The sequence below is a fragment of the Sciurus carolinensis genome, chromosome 9 (genome assembly GCF_902686445.1).
Source record: "Sciurus carolinensis chromosome 9, mSciCar1.2, whole genome shotgun sequence".
NCBI lineage: Eukaryota > Metazoa > Chordata > Mammalia > Rodentia > Sciuridae > Sciurus > Sciurus carolinensis.
Genome location: NC_062221.1, coordinates 68847193 through 68874462, shown reverse-complemented (window position 1 = coordinate 68874462; position 27270 = coordinate 68847193). Strand labels below are relative to the sequence as shown.

The 27270-nt window shown below is 43.7% G+C and overlaps 1 protein-coding gene across 13 annotated transcripts in view; it reads left to right on the top strand.

Annotated features, from left to right (window-relative positions):
• Kalrn (kalirin RhoGEF kinase) overlaps positions 1-27270 on the top strand; it is a 636539-nt gene that overhangs the window by 545432 nt on the left and 63837 nt on the right. For 5 of the 13 annotated variants that reach the window (XM_047563086.1, XM_047563085.1, XM_047563084.1 and 2 more), the window contains 8 exons: positions 7473-7756; positions 8721-8825; positions 12246-12341; positions 20561-20691; positions 24523-24589; positions 26259-26362; positions 26550-26619; positions 26917-27003. In XM_047563086.1, the coding sequence (XP_047419042.1) occupies positions 7473-7756; positions 8721-8825; positions 12246-12341; positions 20561-20691; positions 24523-24589; positions 26259-26362; positions 26550-26619; positions 26917-27003 (944 nt within the window). The remainder of the gene's footprint in view (positions 1-7472; positions 7757-8720; positions 8826-12245; positions 12342-20560; positions 20692-24522; positions 24590-26258; positions 26363-26549; positions 26620-26916; positions 27004-27270) is intronic. The other 8 variants (XM_047563079.1, XM_047563094.1, XM_047563091.1 and 5 more) reach the window with 3 other exon arrangements.

Below are 27270 nucleotides of genomic sequence, written 5' to 3'. Positions count from 1 at the left end.
CTGCTCCCAATCTACTGAAGACTTGGCTGCCATTTGCACAAATGCAAACTGCCAGTATTGGCATACACATTTAGCCTTTATCCTGTTTCCTGGCAGAGAACTCCTAAAATCCTTAAATCTCTGAAGTGATAGGTGACTTTTTGTATGCTAATTAGAGTTGACTTGATGCCTGGGAGTCCTTCATTAGCTTCAGAATGAAGTTAGTCACCCTAAAGACCCAAGCAGGATTAAAGAGTTAGAACTTTCGGTTTCACCCCCAACCTTTGGGGAAAGGAGTAGGGGAACTAAAGGTTAAATTATCTAATGATTTAATCAATCATTCCTTGTTATGAAGCCTCCATAAAAATCCAAAGGAGGACAGCTTCAGAGTACTTCCTGATTGTCCATTGCTAACAGATTCCCGGATGTCAATGCACCTAGAAGCTCCACGCCCCTTCCCAACTGCCCTGTGCACTTCTTCATCTGTATTCTTTGTAGAATTCTCTATAACAAACTAATAAAAGTGTTTCCATGAGTTTTGTGAGCCACTCTAGCAAATTAATCAAACCAAAGCAAATGAATCAAACCTAATTTATAACCAGTCTGTCAGAAGCCCAAGTAAAACAACCTGGACCTTGTGATTGGAATCTGAAGGGGCATTATTGGAGACTGCGTCCTCATGACTCCATCTCCAGGCAGACAGCACCAGAGTTGAATTAGGGGACCCCCAACTGGTGTCTGCTGCAGAACGGATTGCTTGCTTGGTTTGTGGAGAACAACCTTACATGTCTGGTGTTAGAAGTGTGTTGAGAAAGTATAATGAGAGGAACTGAATTTGTTTGTTCTACTCACATGCTTCTGGGACTCAGCTTAGCCCTTTCCAGGGTCCTATTCCTGGTCTTTGGAGATACAAACCCCACAAAGCTGATAAAACTGTCTTCTCTTTCTGTCAAGGAGATATAATCCTTCTTTACTTTCAACTCACTTTGAGCAGAGTGGAAATGGACACTAAAATGGTAGTTTATGATTAGAAAAATAGTAGATGACTGTCCTGTGGATGCAGCCATATGATATTTGCCAGATTCTATGTTTGCACTCCAATGAATTGGCACAGTGTATTCTGCTTTCAGAATAGTTTTGCAAATTGTACACTAGACCAATGAATTTTTTTCAGATGTGATATGAAAATGGACTAAGTATGGGTTGAAACAGGGAAATTCAATTTCTAAATGAGCTGTATTAGGTATAAAAAATATCAAGTATGTTCAGTTATACCCTTTTTTTTTTTTTTTAAGTTTAGTAGGGGCTGGAGTTGTGGCTCAGTGGTAAAGTGCTCACCTAGCATATGTGAGGTCCTGAGTTCGATCCACAGCACCACAATAAATAAATAAATAATAAAATTTAGTTGTAGGTGGACACAATACCTTTATTTAATTATTTATGTTTACGTAGTGCTGAGGATCGAACCTAGTGCCTCACATATACGAGGCAAGTGCTCTGCCACTGAGTCACAACCCCAGCCTATACCCATGTTTATACAGGTGTCCTTCTCTTTTGGTTACTAATGAAGGAATACCAAAAAAAAGGACAATGTTTGCCGTAGACAGTGGGCCTGTTAGGATGTATTCAGTGAGCAAGTTCTCGTGGGCTCCCTTCCAGTTTGTATCTTAAGGTGAAGTGGATACCATTTACTTACCTCCTGTGCTGCATGGACACATGCTGTTGTGATTAGACCTGAAATGATGGTGGTCTGGCCCCAAGGCACAGGCTGAGCACATGGATGTATTATTCTAACTTCAGGATGGTATCTGAGACTCTTCTCTCTAGCAGTTGATCAGCTGCCTTATCATAAGTCTATCTGAAGCTTCCAAGGAATTTGAGGGATACCCCGCAGAGCAGGAGATGTGTCATCCACAGGGAATAACCTGCACCACTTGAACTTCTAAATCCTGAGGGAGGCGGATTTGAAAGTTGCAAAATGGTACCTATATTATGATAATTATATAAAACACAAATAATACTAAATTTGCATATAAAGAAAAATCTAACAACATGAATATGAAAGCTGCATATCAACTTTAGAAGAGACTTGAACTCTGGGAAGGGAGTGGGATTACAGATTTTTTTTGTTTGTTTGTTTGTTTGTTTTGTGGTACTGGGGATTTGAACCCTGGGCCTTGTGCTTGCGAGGCAAGCACTCTACCAACTGAGCTATATCCCCAGCCCGAGTGGGATTACAAATGAGCACAATAAATAAATAAAAGCTTCAACTTTATAATCTTTTGCTTTTTAAAAAGCTGAAGCAAATATGGCAAAAAGTGTTTCCATTCATCCTATCTGGGTGGTGAGTACATTGTTGTCAGGTTTTTTTTTTTTTTTTTTTTCTGTATTTAAAAATATTTTCTAGTAAAATGGTTTTAGGGACTGAGGATGTAGCTCAGCAGTAGAGCACTTGCATAGCATGCATAGACCCTGGGTTTGAGCCCCAGCACAACACACATACACACACACAAAGGAGAGCTTTTGCTACTGAGCATGTTGTTTGTAAAAAAATAAAATAAATGATTTCATTTTTTAAAATTTAGAAATCAAGTTGTGGCTATCAGAACATCAAAGGATCTTTATTACTTGCAGTGTCTAGGAATATATTTGTCATACATAAAACCATTTACTTACAACTAGTTATCAGTCTTAAGGTCAGTTTCTAAGCCTTTGGCTAAAGACAGGGCATTGATCCAGAACCCTGGATCAGAAGCCTAGATTTTTGGTCCTAGTTTTGTACTAATTTGTAATTGTAAACCTTCCCATATATAAACCTTCATTGTCTCATTTGTACAATTAGATAAAGACTGTTTTCAACATTGAAATTTTATAATTTATGTTAATTACATAAAATTCATATTTGAGACACTGAAATAGACTAGCAATTGGGTGCTCCTTTTACAGTAATTGTAGAGGTTAAAGGAATATATAGAATGAATACAGATATAGAAATAAGATTAAATATAGATGCAGTAAAATCAGATTTGACTTTCAGTTTTGCCTTTGCCACATACTATAGTGGCCTCAGTGCCTGAAATTCTCTCATTTCTAATTTCCTAAGATGGGAAACATAATAATTAGTCCCTACCTTGACTGGGGATGATTCAGTGAGAGAACATATTATCATACAACAGTATTATCATAGTTGTTGCAAATTGGTCACCAAACTTTTCTATTGGGAATGATACTAAAGCAAATTCTCAAATAGCTAATGGCAGTCATTTTCCAAAAACGGCACAATCACAATGCGCCAATCTTTCTCTGAAGAAGCAATTAACTAGGTAGATATTTCTAATCTAAATGATATCTCATTCTTTCATAACCATGCATTTAAAGTGACTTGGAAATAGGCCTGTCTCAAGACAGGACACTAACAAGATGATGATTCGTAAGTTGCTTCCAACTCTTAGATTCCCGTTCTCAAATGTGGTTGAATGGGCTCCAATTGTTCATCTAGAATAAACTTGAAATAAGAACATTGGGAATACTCTTGATTTTTAATTTTCTACTGTTGTACTTTTGCCATTAGTTTATACAGAAAGAACAAAAGCAGAACCAGATGAGAGTGGGGGAGAGGAACAGTTGTTCCAAATTTGCATTTGCAAATCTCAAACACAGGCTGTGATCTGCCGTGGAAGAGGAAACTTGGATTGTCTCCTGTCTTGCCTGGTAACACAAGGCACAGTTAATGTGGCTGGACCTCTAGTTCTGTTGTCACAGTACGTTACTGTTGTATCCCAGGGGCCTGGTGAATGAAAAGCCTCCGCTGCTTATCAGCAAAAGATAACAGAGGCCCTACTCCTACTACCAGTGCTCCTGGAGATGTTTATCACCCGGGCTTTGAGGACAGGAGTTTGACCCATACCAAACACTTCAAAAATAATGTCAACACACCCAAGACCTCAGCCAGCAAGGAATTTTCTGAGATAAGATTACAACTTTGTCCTTAAACGGTTGCCAAACAAGTCAGTCGATCCCCAAATATTCCCTGAGCAGAGTAACCCTGTAAGTTATCCTTCATACCATGGAATTTTAGGAGCTCGGTTTTTGTGCGGCTAAATGCAAATACTCTGCTATTGTTTCCCAAAATATGCACAAAGCTCTAGCAACATCTAAGAAAGTTCCAGCAGAGTCAAGGACAGCAAGCCTGAACTTGGAGTTCATAATGTGGACCCATGTAATAAGCTGGAGATTGATCTCCATTGACAAAAGCATTTTTCATCTTATTTCAGGATTTCATTTCTTCTCTATTGGCTTTGTCTAAGCCAGAGGGCCTTCAAGGCCAGATTAGGGCTCTAGTGTAGGTCTGGAGCAAAGTCGTTACAGGAAAGGATGACTCAGCCTTGGAGCAGGTTTGAAAGGCCAATGTAATCATTTGTTTGAACATTTAGTCATGTGTTCAATTTAAACTCTAGTATACAAACTGGCACTGTCAGGCACCCATGGGGTGAGGTAGATAGAGCTTGTCAGGCATTGTCCTGAGACCACGCTCTGGACAGGTTCTCTGGAGTCCACATTGGTGATGACAAGAGAAGCCCACATGGAGGCAAATCACCTTTAATTTGTCATCCTAACATTATGGAAACCATTTGCTTGGACATGTCCCACATTCATTCCTTTGTATTCCATGTGCTCAGTCTTCATGTGACCTTCTGGATTCTAATCCTTCTGGGGCTGTGTTTTATATATGTAGTGTTCAGATTCATTTAAAAAAATTGAAAACCACCTTTTGATCATGCTGTCTCAGTAGAGTCTCACAATAGTCAGACTCCTCCAGTTTATTATTGAATCCTTACATATCTGGCCATCAAGATTCTTCTCCATTCATTTTTTAAAATTTCATCCATTAAATTTTATTTTATCTGTCATAGGCTGGTTAACTTGCTTTCCAGTTTTCCTGCTTTATGCTTTTGTTTTGACTGACCCCATGAAGGGCCCCCCACCCCCACTATTCACCTTCTGTGCAGCTGCAGCTCTTCCATGAAACCTTTTCAGACCAGTCCTACCCATGCTGACCTGACCCACCTCTGAACTCTGCTTACTTATCAACTAGAGAACCTCAGCAATTAATCACATACAGCCTTGTGAATTTATTTTGCCGTCTCTGTCTTCTTTCGTTCTTTTTCCTCCCTCCCTCTGCCTCTACTATTGTGTATGGTGTGTGGATAAATGTGTGAGGCTAGGTAGGAGGTCTCTGAAAATAAAATCTATGTCATATATTTTTAGAACACACAACCTGAACACAGTGCTCTGTAACATTGTTATTGGCTAGTAATCCTTGCTTAGCATCTGGATTTGCAAACTGATGCTCTCGTGCTGCTGTGTACCTTCTAGATGCCTTGCAACCCCAGTTTTCTCACACTAACAGAACCAAGAATTGCATCAGGAACATGAGCAACAGGATGACATCAGAAGTGGGCTTAAAGAGCTTCCTTTTGAATAAAACTCAAAGCTATTCTATAAACCAAGATAGGTAGAATCTAATGATTATCTCCTCAGGGTTTCATGGGTTTTTAGATGTCAAGGACTGGGTGGGGGGAGTTAAATGAGGTTTGCCTGATGTGCTCTTCCTATGTGCTCACATCTGCCCAGTATCTTTTCTGACCCCTCTGCCCCACCACAACAGTGTGGCCTCTCCTGGACTTGCTCTCCCTCCAGCCTCGTCCTATGGGGAAAGCTGGAGAACTGGGTGCGGCACCAGCTGTAAGGGCCCAGGAAGCACTCGAGTCTGACTGACAGGCATTCACAGCTCTCCCTGTCCCTACAAGCTAAATGTTCCTAGGCAAATTAACTGGTTTCTCCAAGTCTGAAGTTTCCTCTTCTGTAAAATGAGGATAATAGAACTTCCTCGTAGAATTGTCCTGAGAGGGAAATCAGATAGCCCATGTAAAATGCTTAAACCATCTCAAGTACATTATCACACCGAAAATAGCAAATGGCGTAACAGCTTATAAACAATATGCTGATTTCTCCCATTTTAAAAAGACAAAACAAAACAAAGTCTCTTGATCTCCAATCACTATCCCTTTAAAACAAAACAAGAGCTCTCCACTCTGACTCCTTCCTCTCCCATTCTCTGGCACTCTCTCTAATCAGGCTTGGCCCTTCCACTCCATTACAGCTGCTTTTTTGCAAACTCACCAATGACTTCCATGTTGCTAAGTTGAAGACTTAATGCTTAGGTCAATGCTCTTGACCTGGCAAGTAGCATTTGACACAGCAGATTTCTCCCTTCTCCACAAAACACTTACTAGGTATGGTCTCCAGGACACCCACTCTTCTGCTATGACTGCTCCCTTGTCCTTTCATCTCCCTGCTTCTGGCCTGGTCTTCTGGCTTCTTTTTTATCTGTATCGATGGCCCTTAATGATGTCACCCAGCCTCATGGCTCCCAAGCCATTTTTACACCAGCATCCAGCTCGCCAGCACTTTCTTCCCTGAGCTCTAGACTTGTATCAAGCTGCTGTTCAGCTTCTCCACTCAGATCTGGGATGGGCTTTCAAAACACTGAAACTGAACTCCTATCTATCTTCCCTCCCCCAAAACCTGTTCCTTCCACAGTCTTCCCCATTTCAGGAACCTATCCTAATTGTTTTCAGGGCAAAACCCCAGGTTATCCTGACTCCTCGCTTTTCATCTATCATGCAGTTCATCAGAAAACTCTCTTGCGCCTGTCAAAATATGTTCAGAATCTGATCCTTTCTAATTACCACTTGTTCAGCCCCGCTGCCAGCCACCAACATCCCCCAAATGCAATAGTTTGGCAGACTCAGCCTGTCTTCCTGTTTCCACTGCCCTCAATAGAGACACTAGACTGACCTTTTAAAATGTAAGGCAGACCACATCGCTCTGGCTAACATTCTGATGGTTTCTCCCCAGGTAAAAGCCAAGGCATAATGCTGGCCAGCCAGCCCCTTTGGCTCAGTAACTGCTGCTTCTCTTATGTCCTCTTTTACTGCTGTCCCCCTCACTCACCTGCTGAAGTCACCCCCAGCACACCCCAAGTCCTGCCTTGGAGCCTCTGTACTGGCTCTTCTGCCTGCCTCTCTGGAAAGCCCTCTGCCAGTTGACCATATGTTCACCCTTACTACCCTTAGGTCTGCCGTCCAAGGTCAAGTCCCAAGACTTTCCCTGACCGTCTGTTTTGTTTTTCAACATAGATCTTCTAATGCTTTACATTTTACTTATTTTATTGTTTTCCTGGTCCACTATTTCCCACCATAATATAATCCATGGAGGCAGGAGTTTTTATCTCCACAACATCTGGAATGGTGGTTTACATGTTAAAAATCAAATGTCAGCTATTATTGCTGGTCCTCATCTGAAGTCCACAGCTGGCCTTGACCTTCTGTCTTGTGTCCTTCCTGAGGATGGAGCTACCTTACTCCCAGATCAGCATCCTGCCTTAGCTGCCTCTGATGTGGCTGTGTCTGTCTGTTCTTCCTCCGCAGATGCATACTCTCATTCCTCCAGTGAAAACGGAGGCAAATCTGAGTCCGTGGCCAACTTGCAGGCTCAGCCTTCCCTGAACTCCATCCACAGTTCCCCGGGTCCCAAGCGCTCCACCAACACCCTGAAGAAGTGGCTTACCAGTCCCGTACGTCGGCTCAACAGTGGGAAAGCAGATGGAAACATCAAAAAACAAAAGAAAGTACGTGATGGCCGGAAAAGCTTCGACCTGGGCTCTCCCAAGCCTGGGGATGAGACCACCCCTCAAGGAGACAGCGCCGATGAGGTACTTCTGGGCCCTGGTACCCTCTGTTTGGAAAGGCACCGCTGACATGCCTCCTGCACAGTTCTGTAATCTAGCCAGTCTCCAGGAGCTTGTCATCTTGAGCGCTCAGGGACAAGTTTTTCTTATTCTTGATACTTGGCCAGTTCAATCTGTGACCCCTTCAGAGAATGACCAGTATCAGGAATATCCAGCAGTCAGAAACCATTTGGCCATATTTAGAGTTAGGAACTAGACCTGAGGGTGGTAGTTGGTCACCTGCCTCTACTGAGGATACACCAAAACTGGCCAGACCTGTTCAGACTAACAGGGAAAGAATGGAGACCATTTCACTATGAAAATAGAAGACTGAGCTGTGTCCAAGAATCTTGAGCAGTGCCATGTGTAAAAGGGAGTAAACAATTCCAGGTCATGGCAGCAGGGAGTGCTGGGATAGATGGAGGTGCGGCAGCCAGGTCACGTTCAGCCAGTAGCTCCGATGGGGGCACCCAGTGATGGTGGATGAGTACCAGCTCTCATCACTGACAAGGCTGGGAAGATCCTCCCGATGTGTAACCAGACTTCTTATAATTTTATGCTCTCTACCATTTCTCCCTCTGGAAGTGACATAGGGCCTGGTGACATTTAGATTCTGGTTTACTAGCCCTTCATAAATTTTTAAAAAAGTTAAACTCTCCTTGACCATTCTTGCAGCTCTCTCTTTTTCTGACTAATCAGTAAGAAAGATAGTGAATAGTGAAGGGTTTGATTTTTTGGGGGGCGGGACAGGGGAGGTGTATTTACCCCTATTTGGTCCTCACTGTCCTTTGAGATAAGGAGTATCCATATTACAGAGGAGAAAACTGCTGAAAAGAAAGGCGTGTATTCAGAGGAACCTTCCTCCTGTCTTATATTTTTGTATGTCAAGTCTGAACCATTGGTATCTTAGCTCTGTGAAACAATAGCTAATGCTGCTCTTTTGTTCTAGAAGAGCAAGAAAGGTTGGGGTGAAGATGAGCCAGATGAAGAGTCACACACCCCCCTCCCTCCTCCCATGAAGATCTTTGACAACGACCCCACACAGGACGAGATGGTAGGACCTCTGCTTTCTCCCCTGAGAGACTAATGCTTTATGGACTGGACTTCATTTCACATATGTGTGATGGGAGAATGATGTTCTCACTCCCATGTTATCTCTTACTTCACACAAATCCATGGTGATAGCGATTCTAGGTGTCCTCTCCCTGAATCCTGGAGGTCTGGCTTCATTCTGGGCAGTGTAGGAGTATGTATAGAGTTCTTAAAGTGGGAATCTACCTGTAATCTCATTCTGTTGATATAAGTTAACAGCTCTGTCTTTGGAGATAGCAGATCTTTTTTTTTTTTTTGCGGTGCTGGGGATCGAACCCAGAACTTTGTGCTTGCAAGGCAAGCACTCTACCAACTGAGCTATCTCCCCAGCCTGATAGCAGATCTTAAAAGGAACTATTTGTCCCAAAACGGAATCTGTGGTGGTTCCAAGTGGCAATCACGTTATTATGCCTGACTACACAATCTGTTTTAGTTGTCTTCCCTATACCCAACTCTAAAATAAAATCATGGTGACTTCCCATCAAGCCCTGTGCTGTTAACATTCTGCAGTCATAGCAGACAGGTGGATATTCTGCTGAGGGGGGTGTAAAAGTAGGCAGGCCTAATGTGCTAAGTTGCCCAAGTTCTTTGTTTTGCAAAATTCTGCAGCCTACTGGTTGAAATGCCATGTCCACTGTGCCTCTAACCCTCCTGGGGGTTACTCCAATTGTTCTGGAGCAGAGACTCAGGTTGGATGGATGGTATTGACCCCATGGTACTGACCTAGGGTGTCCGGATGCTTTCATTGTGCTGTCTGTCCCTCTCTTTCTTACAGCCATGCCCTCACTCCATGGGGTTTTCCTTGCCTTCTCTTGGTATCATTGGTACCTTGGACTCTGGACATTGAAGTGGTTTTGTGTTTGGTTGTACTTTCCATTAGCTTTGGAAGTGTCATTTGGTGGTAGTGGTTACTTGCCTCGCTGTCCCTCAGGCTGTCTCTGTACCTTCTAGTTCTCTGTGGAACAGCCTCCTCCAAGGAGGAGGGCCCACCATGTGCATGCAGGAAACAAGCCTTTATAATCCCACCTAGGATGCGATTCAAAGGAGGTCTGCAGAGGCTTCAGCTCTTACATTGATTCTGTCTGCTCTGCATTTAATTGTTAATTCACAGCCGTTATTTCAGGTCTTCCTCTCTGCTAGGCTAGAAGGACAATCCAAGAATAGGACAAGAACTAAGATGTGCTAACTGCCCCCTGGGACTTGCACATGAGAAGCACACACAGTTATGGCCTCTCCTGAGGTGATGTTGTTAGCTGTGGTCTCTGACTCTGGACTATTGGGAAGAAAAGTAGTAGGAAGCATGGCATTCTGCCCATCCTGGATCCCCAGAGGCAGAGATGCCTGCACTTCACCTTGAGTTGGGAATGAGTACCAGCCTGCTGGTGTTCCCAGAGCTCTGCCCTTGTAAAATGTTCTGTAAACAGTGACATGTCTATGGGGGCAGGGCTCTCATGTCCCAGTATCTGCCATCCCACACAGCCCTCCACTCAGAGGAGCCAGCTTGCATAAGATAAGGAGAGGTCACGCACCCTCACCCTCAGATTCCCTCCAACGTAACTTGTTTGGGGAAAATGGATGTTGTGTTGTTTCTGGATAATTTTAACTGAGAGTGCAGATGTACCCCAGATATTTGGGTGGCCCTTTTCTTAAGCAGATATAGGACCAATGACAACGGTCCCTTTCATGTACAATAAGTCTCCTCAGATCTGCTTGTTTGACTTCTGTACACAATATTTGGAATTGGGATGAGGGTCAGAACTTCTAGCAAATAGAGTTAGACTTATTAAAAACAATTTTTGCAGCAGTGTAAAAGGAACTTTTTAAAGTTCATCCATTGCACTGTTATGCAATCATCCTCCCTGTTTTCCTCTAACCTTTGTTCACACGCATGTATGTTTTATGATTACAGTGTGCGTATGATGTGCTCTTTGCTTTATCTGCTGCCATTTCCTAGAATTGTATTAATTTCACCTTTATGACTTTAATACCTGGAGAATGTTTTACTTCTTTGATGTTCCATAATTTGCTTGACCAGCCCCTTTGCGGTACATCCTAACAGGGTGTTTCCAGTCTGCTTCTTGGAATAATACCTCTGCAGATCGTGGTGTACATATGGCATTTGTCCTTTTAATGTCTGTCCTCAGACTAAATTCCCAGTAGTAGGATTCCTAGATCAAAAATGATAACTTGGTTTTCCAAACCATGAACTTTTTCCTGCATCCCCAAGAGAGGAAAAAGAATTGTTGTATCTTTCTTAATTGCACTTATTTGATTCTCCCACATCTCAGAAGCAAAGACTGAAAAGGAACTGATACATTAGAAAGGGAGCTTTCTCGTTTGAAATTCTTCCCCAACCTAAGTGAGAAACTGGAAGCCAGGACAAGGCCAGGATAGTCAACTTTCTATGTCCACAGTCGTTACTCCTGTGCCTCGGCCTGAACACCACTGCCCTTCACTCTGACGTTCATGCAGGGTTGGCCATTTCTCCCCCAGCTTCTCCTGGGGTAGAAGGAGAAAGGGAAAACAAGCAAGCAAGCAAGCAAGCAAGCAAAAGCCATCCTCCAGTGAGAAGGAATCCCCATCCCACTGAGCAAACAGTCCTTACCACTGGCACAGGAGAAAGAGGACCCCAGAGAGGCCCTTGGCAGTAGCAGGGATCCGTACCTGCCCAATGTGTGACATACAGCTCCTGCTCAAGCCTTTATTGCTTCCTGGTGTTCTGGTTTGGGGGCCTTACCAGAACCAGCTGAGCTTTGTGGAGGGGCAGGAGTGGAGTGTGTGTGCTTGAGACAGAGAGAGAAAGGGAGGGAGAAAATGTGGGCAGGGGGTGTATTGTTTCCAGGTCTCTAAAGTGCCCTGCCCCTAGCATTTTCCTAGGCACAGTGAAGAAAGTAATAAAATGAGAACAGTTTTACTGCTTTGAACACAGTTGAGACTGGGTTGGTGGATTCCTTGCAGATCCTGAAAGCAGTGGGCAGCTTATCTGCTGCCATTCCCTAGAGTTGTAGGAAATGCTCCAGTGGCTTAAGTCCTGTTTGCCCTTGGAGCATTTGTCTCTGCCCCCTGCCATTAGTAGGTGCAACCCATGCCCATCGCCCCCACAGGAACTCAGTGACCCTTCCTCTTGGCTCCTTTGGAGGCCTGCCTAAGGAGAGCCTGTCCCATCCACGCTTTGCTGCTGGCCAGACTTCCTGACCAGGGTTGGGCAGGCCTGCCTCCACCCTACTACTCCTAACCCTATTTCCCTCTGTCACCTCTTCCCTCTAAACAGAGCTTTCCTTCCCTTGCCTGCCTTGAGCTTTGGACTTTCTGTTTTGCTTCCTAATTGCTGTTCCTCATTCCTTGCTAATCTGCTTTTCCTTTGCTGCCCAATGTCTTGCAGTCCTCCTCTTTGCTAGCAGCCCGGCAGGCTTCCACAGAAGTACCTACTGCTGCAGACCTTGTCAGTGCAATAGAAAAGTTGGTCAAAAGCAAGCTGGTAAGTGGGGGTCGTGGAGGCAGTTCTGTGTGTGTGTCACCTCCATGCGGCTCCCAGGGCTTGGCATTGATCCCATGTTCTCATTTACACTTATCCTCATCTCTCCTATAAAATCATGTCCAGTGATGATGGTTTTTGAAAACCTGTGCCCCAGAGTCCTTTTTGACTTTGTTTTGGAATGGGCATGGACAATTAATAGACCCTTTTGGGTTGTGATGTTGACAGAAGGCATTAAGTATCCCAGACAAACTAGCCTCACTGTAAGCCTGATCACTGTCCCTCAGGCAAGTGGCCTTCGGTCAATAACTGACATGTGTCTGGTTGCTGTGAAGTTAGTGCACAGGGCTGTGAGACAGGTGGGTCTTTGAAAACACCAAGTAATTTTATTTAGGGAATACACAGTCTTGCAAAATAAAGACCGCTGGTTTTGAAGGGGAATGGGCAAAAGTGTGTACATATCTCACCAAAAAAATCAAGGGACCCAGTGCCTCTCTCCATCATGGGAGGAAAAACTCAGTATGAGCACTGAAAGCTGGTCTAGCCTGTGACCAGGACCCATCATACCACCTGAAGGCAGGCGGGTCAATCTGAGCTGGCTCAGGACTTTGGCACAGTGCTGGTGAAAGTTCATTTCTGGATAGTTCATTAGGACAGAGCTGCCTTCCATTCCCAGGCTCTGATATCTAAGTGCCACTACAAGATGACGGTGAAGCATTTTCCTTTCTTTCTCATCTGTGCCACCCATTTGGCTTTTCCTGCAGTCTCATTAAGATAAATGCCTGTCCTTTCCCCAGGCTTCTGCTGGGAAGTCTTGTTAATCACCACCATTTAGATCCTTCTCCACCAGGTCCAGGAATTAGAGGAAGATGGTGAGTCCATTCTAGAGCAGGCTGCTGATAATTTTGATTCCAGTTACTTCCTTTTCAGATATGCCAGCTTATAGTGAAATGAGGTTTAACACATATGATCTTGTTCTTTTCTTTCTGAATTTCCCTTTCAAATTAGGAAAAAAAAAAAATGACTGGGTGGTTTGAGTAACAAGTGTCATTCTCTTTGGGTCTATCCATTTTTCTGCTGTCTCTCCTTGTCCTCCCAGTGGGAGTCAAGGGCTCTCATGGGCACTGCATTGACTTTTCAAAAATCACACATTTGGTTTTGCTCCCTTTGCATTTTGTTCCTACCCCTTCACTTCTCCCACTTATTTTTGCTTTCCTAGTGCATATTGGTCCTTCAAAGTCCCACTCAAATCTTGTCTCTCCACAAGGGTTTCCCTGACCAGCCCAGGCCAAATGGTCTCTGAAATCCAACTGCAGTTTCTAATGGCAGACGCTGCCTGGGACAGCTCTTAGATGGCCCTGTTGTGCCATTTGTTATAATACCATGTTTTCATTTGCAGTTTACCTCCCCAGCTAGATGATAAGTCATTTAGGACATTAATATTTTTTCCTCCAGTGGTATACAGGAGTCTTTTACACATAATGGATTCTTCATGAATACTTGTTTCAAAAAAATCCAGATTCGTTTATATTTGGGGTTACCTTTCCCTTGCTACTGCTGACCTTTGCGCTGTAGAGTCTCCTTAGTCCTCTAGTTTGTGTGATCAGTGAATCTGGTGTTATGCATCTGAGCAAAATTGTTGAGAAGTCCCATAAGAACAAATTTCACAAAAAGAAGGGGAGAAGTGGGATGACATTGGAGTTGATTAATCTTGTATTCAGCTGTCAATCAATGTCTACTGAATGAGTATCGTTTCTGTGATGAGTTTACCATAACAAAGGCTTAAACTTCCACCACTAACTGCTTCTTAACCCAGAATTAGATTTTTTTGGCTTAACATAAAACCAAGCCCATCTTAAGAAAGGAGTAAGGGAGCAGTGGTTTTGTTTCTTAGAATCATCTCACCAAAATTTGATTCCTTTTTCTTCCCTCCACTTTCTCTTTCTTCCCATCCCACTGTGGGACAGCAGTGGAACAACAGAAAATTGAGACTATTTCAGCCATGTTTGAGAACACTAAGTTGCATCTTTACCTCTAAGACTCCTTCCTATTCCTGTTCCTCATCAGTTGTTTAACTTGAAAGAAAAGAAAAATAGTAGAGCCCATAAAAGTTTTGGAATATTTATTTGACCAAATAAAACAGTGTGAAAGCTGTCAAAATATCCAGTGTTATCATAGACTTGGTTTAATGAAGGTACAATGTATAGGTCAAGAGAAGTAATAGTTCCATTGTGTTCAAATTCAAACCACACCTGTCATGAGTTGTGTGTGATACATTGTATTCTAAATGCAGCATTCTAGAATGATCTTGAACAAAGTGGAAGAGTCCAAGAGTAGGTCAACAGTACCATGTTGTCCACATCAGATTAAAGAAACAGAGATTCAGTTTGGGGAGAAGTTAGGAGAAGCATGGCTGAGCCATCTTCCAATTATTGAAACACTGCAGTGGGAATGAAGGGTTGGTCTGCCTTTGCTGCTCCACGGGGCAGAACCTAGATCTGTGGGTGGGAGTATAAAGTGTAGTATAGTGTAGTATAAAGAAGAACTAACAAATCCTTCCCAATGTAGAGTATGAGTCCACTTTACAGGAGTCTATTATGCTTAAACCTTTGTCCATAGTTTTTTTTTTGATTTCTCAAAAATCGATATTGATTGCTTAAGCAGTGGTCCCAAGTTCTGCACTTAGAATTTGGTTGCCATGTAGCTTCACCTGAGGACCAGGAGAACACCCATGTACCCATGTCCCAAAGTTGTTCCTGGTGTCTTATAGCCATGTGGTCATTGTCACACAGAGGCTTCTGTCTCAGTGTGAACAGTGATCTTCACTGTCCAAGAGCCACCAATAAAGCTAACATACTTTCTGGTTTATGTATCAAGGTATTGTCTTTAACTTTGAGCCTAGTGTAAGGTCTCCCTCTGCTTATCCCCATGTGATTTTTTGCAGGGGTCGGGGGACTTGAACCCCGAGGTGCTTAACCCCTGAGCCACATCCCTAGCCTTTCTTAAAATTTTTAAATTTTGAGACAGGGTCTCACTGAGTTGCTTAGGGACTTGCTAAGTTGCTGAGGCTGGCTTTGAACTTCACCATCCTCTTGCCTCGGTCTCTCAACTGGGATTACAGGCATGCACCATCATGCCCAGCACCCCATGTGATTTTCAGTAAAGTTTTTTTCTAGACCTGTGGACAGCTGCTGCTGGTATTAAGCATGTAAGGAACCAGAAGACCCAGGTTTCTGTTCTACCTCTGCTACCAATAATATAGCCCTGGGAAAATGAATTGGTTTACTTGGGCTCTCCTTTATCTCACTTATCTGTGACGAATCTATTCACCTGAATCTAATCTCAAGACAGTAATGCTGATGGTTTAGTAGGCAGGAACGTGCTTTGTAATCTGATAAGCAAATGTTAACTCTTGGTCACTTCAGCAGCCTTGTGAAGGGCAAAGGGAACTGCATTATCTTCATCTCCCATAACCCAATATGGTGCTGGGCACGTGGAAACTTACATGGCAGCTAATAGATTGGTGATTGGGTGGATGTTGCAGGGTAATTGCTTAGCAGTCTATGTAGGACTTGGTTTTATTCCTCGAGTTTAAGGAATGAGACCTTCCTACCCATATGAGAATCTAGTGTCTCTAAACTGTGGTCCTGAAGCTCCAGGATTCTCCCCCCTCGCACAGAAGATCACACCTCTAGAAAGGAAACCCCTCTCGGAGCTCTCATGATAAGGTGGCACACCAAAACAAGTCACTGGGCTCAGGTTGACACCACTGGACGCTCACTAAGAGTCCTTTGCCTCTAGGCAGCACTGAGCCAGCCCTGAGCTGTTCTTGAGTCCACCTGGTGGCCTGGAATCCTGACAGTGTGCCCTATGCACATCAGCAAGACTTGCCGCCCTCTGGTTCTCTTGCTTTGCTAGCTTTCACTTCCCTGGCCAGCCTTGTGGGCCACAGAAGAACAAAGCAAGGACCAGGCTGTACTTGTGTGAGTGCTTTGCTGTCTTTTACATGAATTGGCTTATTTTGTAAGTAGCCTTGGGAAAGTGAATTAGTCTACTTGGACTCTCCTTTATCTCACTTATCAGTGATGATTCTGTCCACCTGAACCTAATCTCAAGCAAGTAATGGTGACTGAGTGGGCAGGAACATGCTTTGTAAACTGATAAGCAGGCCCCTGCAAATGGGGTGGAGTTAGCAGAACTTCTAGTCTAGACGGAAAAAAATAATGGCCCCATCATATCCACAGTGGAGGTATGTGTTTTCAGGAACTGGATTCATTTGGAATTCCTCTGTGGAAGAAACTCTGAGATGCTATTTTTCTAAGAATAGAGGAATTTAGACTTCCATCAAAAAAAATTTTTTTTAGCCCCCAAATCACAAACCTAAAATGTCTCTCGCCTGTAAAATCCACACCTCAGTTTTTCCACTATGAGTTGTGCCTACACCCACCCCAAGTTTGCCTAGGAATGACTTAAATCAAATGTTTACTGGCCAGAGAATATTACACATATTCTAAAGAATATATTTTGTGTGCACATTTGAGGTTACAATGTGATATAATCAGGTACACATAAATAATAAAAAGGTTATTATAGAGAACAAATTAATGCAACCATTATTCGACATAGTTATTTTTCTGTGTATGTAGAGCAGCTGAAATCTACTTATTTGACAAAAACCCTTAATATAATACAACTTTACTAACAGTGTTCTTAGGTAGTGCATTAAATCTCCAGATCTTGTTCATCTTACATATCTTCTACTTTGTATCCTTTGACCTATATATTTTCCTTTTTTTCATTTGATCTCTCCTCCCACCCCAAGTAACCACTATATTATTCCTTTTTTTTTTTTTTTTTTTTTTTCCTTTTGTATCAGGGATGGAACCCAGGAACCCAGGGGCACTTAATCACCGAGCCACTCCCCAGCTTTTTTTGTATTTTGAGACAGGGTCTCACTGGGTTGCTTAGGGCTTTGCTAAATTGCTGAGGCTGCCTTTGAACTCTCAGTCCTCCTGTCTCAGCCTCCCGAGTGGCTGGGATTACAGTCCTGTGCCACCACACCCAGCTCACTATTTTATTCTTCATCCCCATATATTTGACATTTGTTTAAAAATAAAAAGATTCCACATATAAATGAGATCATGCAATATTTCTCTTCCTTTACGTGTTTATTTCACTTAGTATGATCTTCTCCAGATTCACCCATGTTGTCACAAATGGAAGGATTTCCTTTTTTAAGGCTAAAAAATATCAGCCTGATAGCATTTGCTATCTCTTTTTGCATTCCTCACTCTTCCTTCTCTAGCACCTCCTCACCCCAGCACCCACAACACAGTGACTTGCTAATCCCTCTCCTCACACCCTCAGTTCTACCTGCACGGGACTTGCAGCTTCCTGGGCTCCCCCACATGTTTCACCCCATGACCTTTACTCTCTGTGCTGCTGCTACCTAGAATGTCCTCCCTTTTCATTTCTCAATGACTAGCCCTTGGTATCCACAGTTTCCACATCTGTGGATTCAACCAACTATAGAAACAAAGTATTTAAGAAAAATTTGTGTCTGTACCAAACATGTCATTTTCTTGTCATTATTCTCTAAACAAAACAGTATAGCAACTATATACTTAGCATTCACATTGTATTAAATATTATAAGTAATCCCGAGATGATTTAAAGTATTCAAAAAGAAGTGTATAGGTTATATGCAAATATTACACCATTTTATATAAGGGACCTAAGCATACATAAGTGGGACAGAAGTTCTCACTGTGGCTCCCTCCAAGAGAAGCACTAATTGCAGGCCACCTTTCCTTACCCTAGATTGGAGCCTGCTATCCAACTGCAGCACAGGCAGCTAGGTCTTCAAGAGGGGATCACACTTGAATTACTGCCGGCATTATAGCTAACTCCATCATTCAAGGCAAATTACCCAGCATACAGCTTAGCCAAGCCCTTTATTTCCCTTTTCCTCCTCTCATTGAACCTATCCTTTTAACTCTGTGCCTGAGAGTCCTGCCCCAGAGACAGCTTGGGCTTCTTTGCTCAGTCAGGAGGACATAGAATGAATTCTCTGTGTGACACTCTGGACTCCTTAGACGTCCTTCGTTCTCTAGATGGGTTGAGAGTGGATCATAAGCTGGATGTGTCGTGGGAACACCCTGTAAGCAGAGATCTAGGCCTGCTTCCTGGGCTGGCTGTCAGCTCCCCACCATTCAGCAGGTTGAAGAACCAAGACGTCAAAAAGACAACGGGGAAGGGGAGGAGAAGTAAGAGGCACTAATTGGATCTGTCACCAGCTGAGTCCATCTGCCTGGAAGCCTGTCTCTAGTGATGACACCAGGGGACATGTCACTGGAAAGCCTGCCTGTCCACTGGCTTGCCTCGGCACCAGACACTCTAATTTCCTTAATAACAGGTTACAGACTCTGTATCTATAAATGTAGTTCAACCCTTCTCGACCTTTCTTTATTTTTAGCCGATACTGCTGCTCTGGATGTAACAGCTTCCATAGTTGATTACTTGTTCTGTAAATACCTTTATGTCAAATGGAAAGAAGTTCTCACTGTCAGGCTGGAAGACCCTGTGCTCTTAATTCCAGTTTCTAGCCTTGGTAACAAATTCATGTTTAGCCCTTGGCATATTGTATCTATTTGGGAGGCCAGGGAGAGGTGGATATCTTTCAGTTTTGAGATTTTCAGATTCGAGTTTCTATCCTTTGTCACATAATGTCCCATCAGGATCCTCATTCCCTTTATGTTTCTTTTCCCTGGACTTTCCTGCTTCTGTCGGGTCTGTTGAAATACAGCAGCTAAACTGGGCATAGTGGCACACATCTGTAATCACAGCTATATGGGAGGCTGAGGCAGGAGGATAACAAGTTCAAGGACAGCTTGGGTAACTTAGTGAGACCCTGTCTCAAAATTTTTAGAAGTGGGGGTGGTGTGCTGAGGATATGGCTTGGTGGTAGAGTGCCCCTGGATTCAATGCCTAGTGTCACACACACACACATAAAACAGAAAAACAAACAAACAAAACCCAGCAACAGAGAGTGACTGACAAGATGATGCCAAGTGAAGATCACGTGAGACCAGGCTGAGCCTTTTTGCATGGCACTTTTTTGGTCTTTGTGACTTTAACTGTAGGGCTAATGTTTCGAGAGACTACTAGATGACTACTAAGTGAAACCTCTCCGTTTAGCCCCTGTGGCTGGGGTAGGCAGGTTTGGATTTGTCTCCCATGCTTGTTTTACAGTTGCCCACCTTGACCTTGATCTCCCATCTTACCATTTATCCATGTGGCTTCTGTCAGTTCACATAATCAAATGTTAGGTGTCATTTTAGTCCTTCCAGGGCACTTGTGAAAATGTTAGCTTGACTCCTCTTTGAGTGTTCATGCTGTTTTTAATGCCATCGAGGGGGGAAAGCAGCTCGCCACAGCAGAGCATTTTTAGTTTTCAGAGAGGTTGTACAACTCTGGTCTCTATGTATTCCTTAGAAATCTGTATAGAAAGGTTTGATTTGAAAATCGAGAAAAACTGAAGCGTGGGACCATTTTAGCTGTCCCATGTAAAACTCTGGAATTAGAATTTAGGTTCCTTTACCCTGGATTCCTTCTAAAGTACTATATTGAGTCATTTAACTTTTTTTTTTTAATTCTGTAGCACCTTATTTAAAAGAAATGAGAAGAATTAATAAATGGAAGAAAGCCTTTGATAAATAACCTTAGCAGAGATGTTTTTTGAAAAGGCTGGATCTACAGACTCTTTCTTGTCCACTTCTCATTGTCCTCTTCAAAAGACTGATTTAACAAAATATAATCCTTTGTTTTGAGGTCTACCCTCCCACTCCCTTATCAATTTGCTTTTGATTGTCTTACAACAGATTTTCTTTTCTAACTCCTTATTTGGCGCAGAACTGCAATGATTATCTTTCCCTCTGGAGCCCTTACCCAGAGATAAGTTGCTTTGACAATGGACAATTTCATTATGCCTGGAAAGTTGGCAGCACACAGAGGCCAAGGACATCCTGATTGCCAGGCGGCACTCCGAGCTCCCTGCTGCAGGAGGGTGAAAGTCTCTGGTCTCCTACTGCTTCACTGTGGTCAGTGAGAACAACCTTGGCTGCTACTTCTCAAGCTGGCTGTGGGCAGACTAGGGAACACAGGGCTTCCAAATGACTTCCCAGTGTACACTTCTCTGAGGCTGTTTGTTCTTCTCTTTTTAGACTCTCGAAGGAGGCACCTACCGGGGGAGCTTAAAAGACCCCACAGGCTGCCTGAATGAGGGGATGACCCCACCTACTCCTCCTAGAAACTTGGAAGAAGAACAGAAGGCCAAGGCCTTGAGAGGCAGGATGTAAGTGGCTCCCCCAGCTCCCACCCTGGGGCACACATGGGTGCGGTGGGCCATGGGCAAAGGCCAGGGGACATTGAGACAGTTTCCTCTCTGATCTCATCCTTTCTAAGTGAAGGTGACCTAGATCTCTAGGACATAACAGTAATAAAGAGCAAGCTACTTTGGCACTGACTTGATGAAGTTTAGGCTGGAGTGTCTCCTGTTAGGTATGAGCTATTAATAGCAAAGTGTGGTTATAATCACGATCTGCTATAACTCTTACACATGCTGATAAAAGGGAAACAGCAGATTTTAGGGAACTGTGGAACCATTGAAATGGGTCTGTAGTACCAAAGAATCCCTGATCATGGCAGAAAGCCTGATGGAGGTCACCAGAGGGATTGCAGGAGGGAGCTGTGGTACTGCCAGGCAGGGCCCATCTCCACCCCTCCCCAAGGGCTTTAATTCTGCATCCATTTGGTTCCACAAGAACTACTTTTCCATTTTGAATGGCTAGTGGTAAAATGCAATTCAAATTGCAGACTGTTTCACAAAGATCCACGTCCAGGTTCTATGCCTCCTCTTATTTGAGATGATGAGAAAGATACTAGATGTTAGTAATGCAGAACCATAACTCCTCCATAACTTTAATTTTCTTGTTCAGGGTTTGACTGTACTGACAGTGAGTTTAAACATGGCTCAGCACGTGAGATTGTGAGCAGCAGGGAGAATGGGGTAGGCAGATGTGCAGGGTCCCTCTCTGTTGTTTGCCCTTCTCCCTCAAATTCCTCACTCCTTTAGCCAGGTCACAGACATCAAAATTAGCCAAAAATAAGTGAGGCCAAATCCTTCTGTTACTGGGAAGTGTGCAGAGCGAACATTTAGGACTTTAAGTAGAAACATCATAGCAAGAGCCTGTTGTCAGAGCAGAGCTACCACCTCACAGTGGGGAAGAGCTAGAGGCACACAAACTCTGCCATTCTGTGCTTACTCCTGCAGTTTTATGAGTGCTCAGGGGGAACTCCAAGAAGTCGGTACATGGAATCTAGATTGAGAAATGCCATTCCCAAAGGGAAATTTCCTAGGACTTGTGAAAAACTGCTTCTCCTCAGCATCTCTCAGCCAGGCCAAAGCAAGGCTTACATCCAGGAGGCAGGAGTTTTCATCAGGGAAGCCACCTGTGACGTGGCCAGCAGTCCTTGGCAAAGACAATGGCTAGTCTCACTCAGGTTGACTGGGCCCATGAGAATTATAGAAGCCATTGTCCAAATATGATATTGTCCTATTTTACTACCATGGATCACAAAAGTGTGTTCCCTTTTTACCCATGGGATCCATCGTTCCTCCCTCATCCCATTCTCACCAAAACCCCTCTTTCTCCACATCCTGAGCTATCCTGAAAAATCTAGCTGTATAATGTCTTACCCCTTTTACTGTATATCATCCTTATTCTGCTGTATTTTGTAGCCGTAATGAAAGAGAGGACGTACAGATGTTTAGTTGTAAGTCTTATGTGAGACCAGGGGCTGGGGGTTGTAGAGAACCAAGACTCAATCCAGAAAATGACAGTAAGACATCAAAGAGCCTCATGGAGAAAAGAGGAATAGCTGAGAATGGATTTACTTGTCTTGACGTTATAGTCACTCATTCATTCAATGAGTATTTGTTGACTGCCTCTTTGATCCCATCAGTGGGATCCATCAGTGAAAAAGACAAACAGTAACAATAGAAGAAAGTCTTCACTCTCCTGGCAGGTTTACATCTCAATGGGAGAAATCAGACCAACAAAATTAATTAGGCAGTATGTTGGAAGCTGGAAAAGAAAAGAGAGCAGTGTAAGGGAGATCGGAGTGTGGATGAGGCCAGGCTGCAGTTTGAAGTGGTTCTGCCATTTGCATAAAGACCAGAGCGGGTAAAGAGTTAGCCATGAGGAAGAGTGTTCTGGGCAGAGGGAACATCCAGTGCCAAGGATCTACCGGATTTCCTGGGGGAGACCAGCCCTTCCCTACCTAGGGAGAGGTTAGAAGTGGGCCCAACCTATAGCTGGAAGAATTTCACTTGGACCAAAGAACATTTATTTGTAGCTTTTACTGATAAGAATTGAACTTGGAGAGTAAACTATTATCCATTCATTTGGCAATTAATCCTGCACTCCCTTAAGGTGAATATAAGCTAAATCTTTGAGGTAACTTTTCAGAATGTCTTTTAATGTGTCCTGATGTCCCCAGATACCTCTCCAGCCCCTCGAGGGAAAAGAACCAAAGTCCCCGCAGCAGACCTGGTGTAGTCTCCTTCCCTAGAGGCTGACAAGCCTCGCCAGCCCCCATCTGTCAGCAAATAGCTGAGGATAAAAATATCACCTGGAGACAGAGCAGTGGACCTCATCTCCAGAGGACCCTCCCAGCCCCAAATTCCCACTCTCATTTTCCTGTGGGTTTTCTTTAACCACCATCTTCCAAGCAGTACTTGGGTCATGCTAAAGATATATTTGAATGCTTCTATTTGGACTTGCCAGTTCCTTCCTGTGGCCTGAAACACTCGCTGGTCTGTGCTGGAGGGAGCTGGTTGGAAGTGCTGGGCAGGCTGATAAAGAAGCATGTGTTCCTTTGCTTCCTCCCCTGGCCCCCAAGGCCCCTAGACCCCCAGGGATTTGATGGCTCCTCAGTGTCATAGAGAACAAGAATTTCAGCTGAATTGCTTCCTGGGTTCAAAACGGTTACAACCCCTGCACTGGGGCCCCTCTTTGACATCTCAGAACTTTATCCCTTTTTGCCACTTGGGCCAAAAATGTACTTCTGTGGCTTCAAGCAAAACTCTTTCAAATCAGATAGTAAGAGTCAGACTCCAGTAGGCTCAGAGCAGCCCTGCCCTGTGCACAGCCACAGCGTTTTATGGAGAGGTCTTCATTGTCAGACAGAAGAAGAGGAGTGTTTGTGACTTAGGCTTCTGGGACTCCAGAGAGCCAGTTCAAGCCATTTACCAGGCAGTGAGCTACATGAAAGAACTCACTCAGACTTTGGACTCTTGAACAACTGGGTTCAAATCCCGTCTCTGTCCCTCACTTTATAATCTTAGGCAATCTTTCCATCTGACTATTTTCATTCAGATAAAGTAGGCCTTTACAATACCTACCTTGTTATAAGCATGGGAAAACCCAGATGAACTTCATCTAGGTTTTCCCATGCTTATAACAACTGGCCTATATTTAATGCTCTAAGAGGTAGAAATAACTAAGAAGGAAGCCAAGAAAGCAAGTGTCCTTGTCATTGTTCAATCCTGCATTCTGGGGCTGAGTGCTGCCTTCAAAGTTGTGAGTGAGGAATGTCTGCAGTCAGCCTTTCTGGCCTTGACTGGGGATTTTCTAGGCCAGTTACCATGGATACCCATCTGAATAACTGTAGCTCCTAGATTGTAGAGTAAGTTTCTCTCCATATGGGCAGTTCTGGGGACTTAACATCTCGTTATCAAACACATGTCTCTCTCCTCTCCTCAGGAAGAATGGAACTGAAGCAAAGGAATAAAAGTCTCCTATTTGTCCCTTGGCTGCAAAGCTTCTATAACTCAGTTTTGCCAAAGCAGTTGTCATTCTTCCTGTCCTGTGTCTCTGCAGTCATTCAGGGAGAAAGAGGCATAAAAAGTAGAAAGAGGTTTTGAGGCAGTGAGCATCATCCTTGTCTGACTTGAGTGCTTGCTGGCCTTGTGCCCTCAGAGAGCAGCAGTGAGCAACTTTCTGGGGTGCTTTTTGGTGGTCTTGTCATAAGGTGCTTAAGTAACTTTACTGTGACCTTAACTCTGAAGATTTCTTGCTTAACAATAAAGAGAAATGCTCATTGTTCTTCATCTCCTGCTCAGGTTTGTCCTGAATGAGCTGGTACAGACAGAGAAAGATTATGTCAAGGACCTGGGGATTGTGGTGGAGGTGAGTAGCTGGTGCAGCGCAGGTCTGTGCTCATGCAACCAGGAGCAGGTTGACCCTACGTGGGCTGGGGTTTTTTAGCTTGATGGCTGCATGAATTTTACTCTGTCTGGGTGTTTGCAGAAGTGAATTAAAATGGTAGCCAAGCGTGGTAGCCCAGGCCTATAATCCTAGAGACTGGAGAGGCTGAGGCAGGAGGATCACAAGTTCAAGGCCAACAGTGGTAATTTAGGAGCACTATCTCAAAATAAAGAATAGCTCAATGGTAAAACACCTCTGGGTAATTTCACAATAAGAAAGAAAGAAAGAGATGGGGGGGAGGGAAATAAAGAAAGAAAAAGAAAAAGAGAAAAAGATAATTTAAATGGTATAATTCAAATGTCATATGTAGGCATTTTTTTCTTGTCTCCTTGAAACGCTTATGATATTTAGAGGGAGGTAAGGGCCCAAATATTGTAGCATTTGGGGAGCCTCTTGGTTAGAGCTGCATCCATTTCACCTCCTTTGGGTTGACCAAGTTATGGTCTTAAGAGGCTGTTGGATGTTTCCTTATGTGAACATATATTCTTCAGAGTTTTGACCATCCTGGGCACAAATCACAAATCAGGTCCCTTTGAGTAGACTCTTGCGGCTTACACATTTCCTTAGAGTTTAAGGAGGAATAGCTACCAAAGAGACAGACAAAGAAAAAGCCGCCCATAAGCAAGAGTGACAGGTCCACAGTTAGGAATCAAATTGGTAATAAATACAACAGCTCCAGCTCCATGGGGATTAACTTTGAGAACTCAGACACTTGGAAGACAAAGCCTAAAGAAGTAAATGGATAATTTAGAGCCCGGTTGTTTATCATCTTAAGAGAAAGAATAGGAAGTCTAAAAATTGTATTCTTAATATCTGAATTGCCTGCTGGCTCCTAACAGTTGCCCTATAAGTCCTCATCCTATGAACTCTGCTGACAAAGGGCTCTGTATTTGCCAATCCTAAGCCTTGGATAAAGAGACTAACCTGGCATAGAGAAATCCTGAATTCTAATTTATGGAAAGTCATTCTCCCCCTTGGGAATCTGGAGACTGAGAGACTGAAATCCAGGCAAGTCAGACATCAGTGGTACAATTAAAAGTCATGTAACATGGGTGCCTTGGGTTTTGTTTTTTTGTTTTTGTTTTTGTTTTTTGGTCTGCCAAGGGGGCAACATGCCGCCTGTACAACCTCACAACATGATTTTACAGCTGAAATGAGATGACATATGAATGCATTCTACAGAGCCTAAAGTTTTAACATGTATGACTTACTTATAGGCCATATGTGTCTAGTTCTGAGTCTAAAAAAATATAATTAACTTGAGTTAAGGAGGCAGGAAAGGGAAAGAGGATTGTTTTCTTCTTTGTTCGGCTTTCTTTTCTTTCTTTTTTTTGGCAGAGCTGAGGAGGCAACCCAGGGCCTGGTGCATGCTAGGCATGTGCTATACCACTGAGACAAAGAAAGGCACCCAGAAACTTCCTACAGTTTTGACTCTAATTTTGCAGGCAGAGTCCTGACTGAATAGGAGAAGCTGCAGCAGCCTCGCCCTCAGACTCACACAAAGCGTGGGCTTGACTAGGTGCTGCAGGTGGCCTTGACCCAGGCGCTTTCTCAGGAGCATCCTCTTGTAACTACTGCCTCTCCCCTGCAGGGCTTCATGAAGAGGATAGAAGAGAAGGGCGTCCCTGAGGATATGCGAGGGAAGGATAAAATCGTGTTTGGGAACATTCACCAGATTTATGACTGGCATAAGGAGTAAGTGTCCTTGATGCCCTGAGGGGGTCAGGGTGTCCTGGGAAATCCTGGAGTCTGGAGTCCTCTTCTTGCATCTGATGTAAGGGGCAGGGTTTGAGGGGACTCTCCTGTCATTTATCTCCTCATTGAGAGATAAAAACATTCTGAGTAGTGTGGCCTCCTCCTCTTATGCCCTTTCTCCTTTTAGTTTTTTTCTGGCTGAACTGGAAAAATGTATCCAAGAGCAAGACAGACTGGCCCAGCTCTTTATTAAACATGTGAGTGACACACTGGTCTCCTCCCCATTCATTTTCAAAATCCTTCTTTCTTCTGCTCCTCCTGGATTCACCTTCCTTCTTACTGGTCTCTGAGTTTTGGGTTTTTTTTTTTTTTTTTCTGAAACCTTCTTGGCCATGTGGAAGTGGGCTCTGATCCACCTCATTTCCTAGCTGCCCCAGGTGTGGACCCCTCCTTTGTCCTCCCCTCTGTGTGTAGACTAGCTCAGCACTCAGAGAGAGCACAAGGCACAAGACGCCTGACTGTTGCATTCCCTGTCTTTCCCTGTACTTTGTCAGGAGCGGAAGCTGCACATCTACGTGTGGTACTGCCAGAATAAGCCGCGCTCGGAGTACATCGTAGCTGAGTATGATGCCTACTTTGAGGTGAGCTGCTCAGGCTTTGCTGAATGGCCAAGGAAAACTCAGGGCAAGACAGCCACATTCAGAAGCACCAGCCATCTTCCACCCATAGGGGTCACCACCTCAACAGAGCCATTAGCTGCTTAGCTCAGTTCCCATGAGCACCTTTGCTTGCAAGGAGCTAAGGTGGCCCTATCTGTGGACTGCATGAGGAGCTTTTGTTTGCAGAATGATTCCAGAACAGACTGATTGGAAACTCTGGTCCTTCCCTAGTGACTTCAGAGCAGCTTG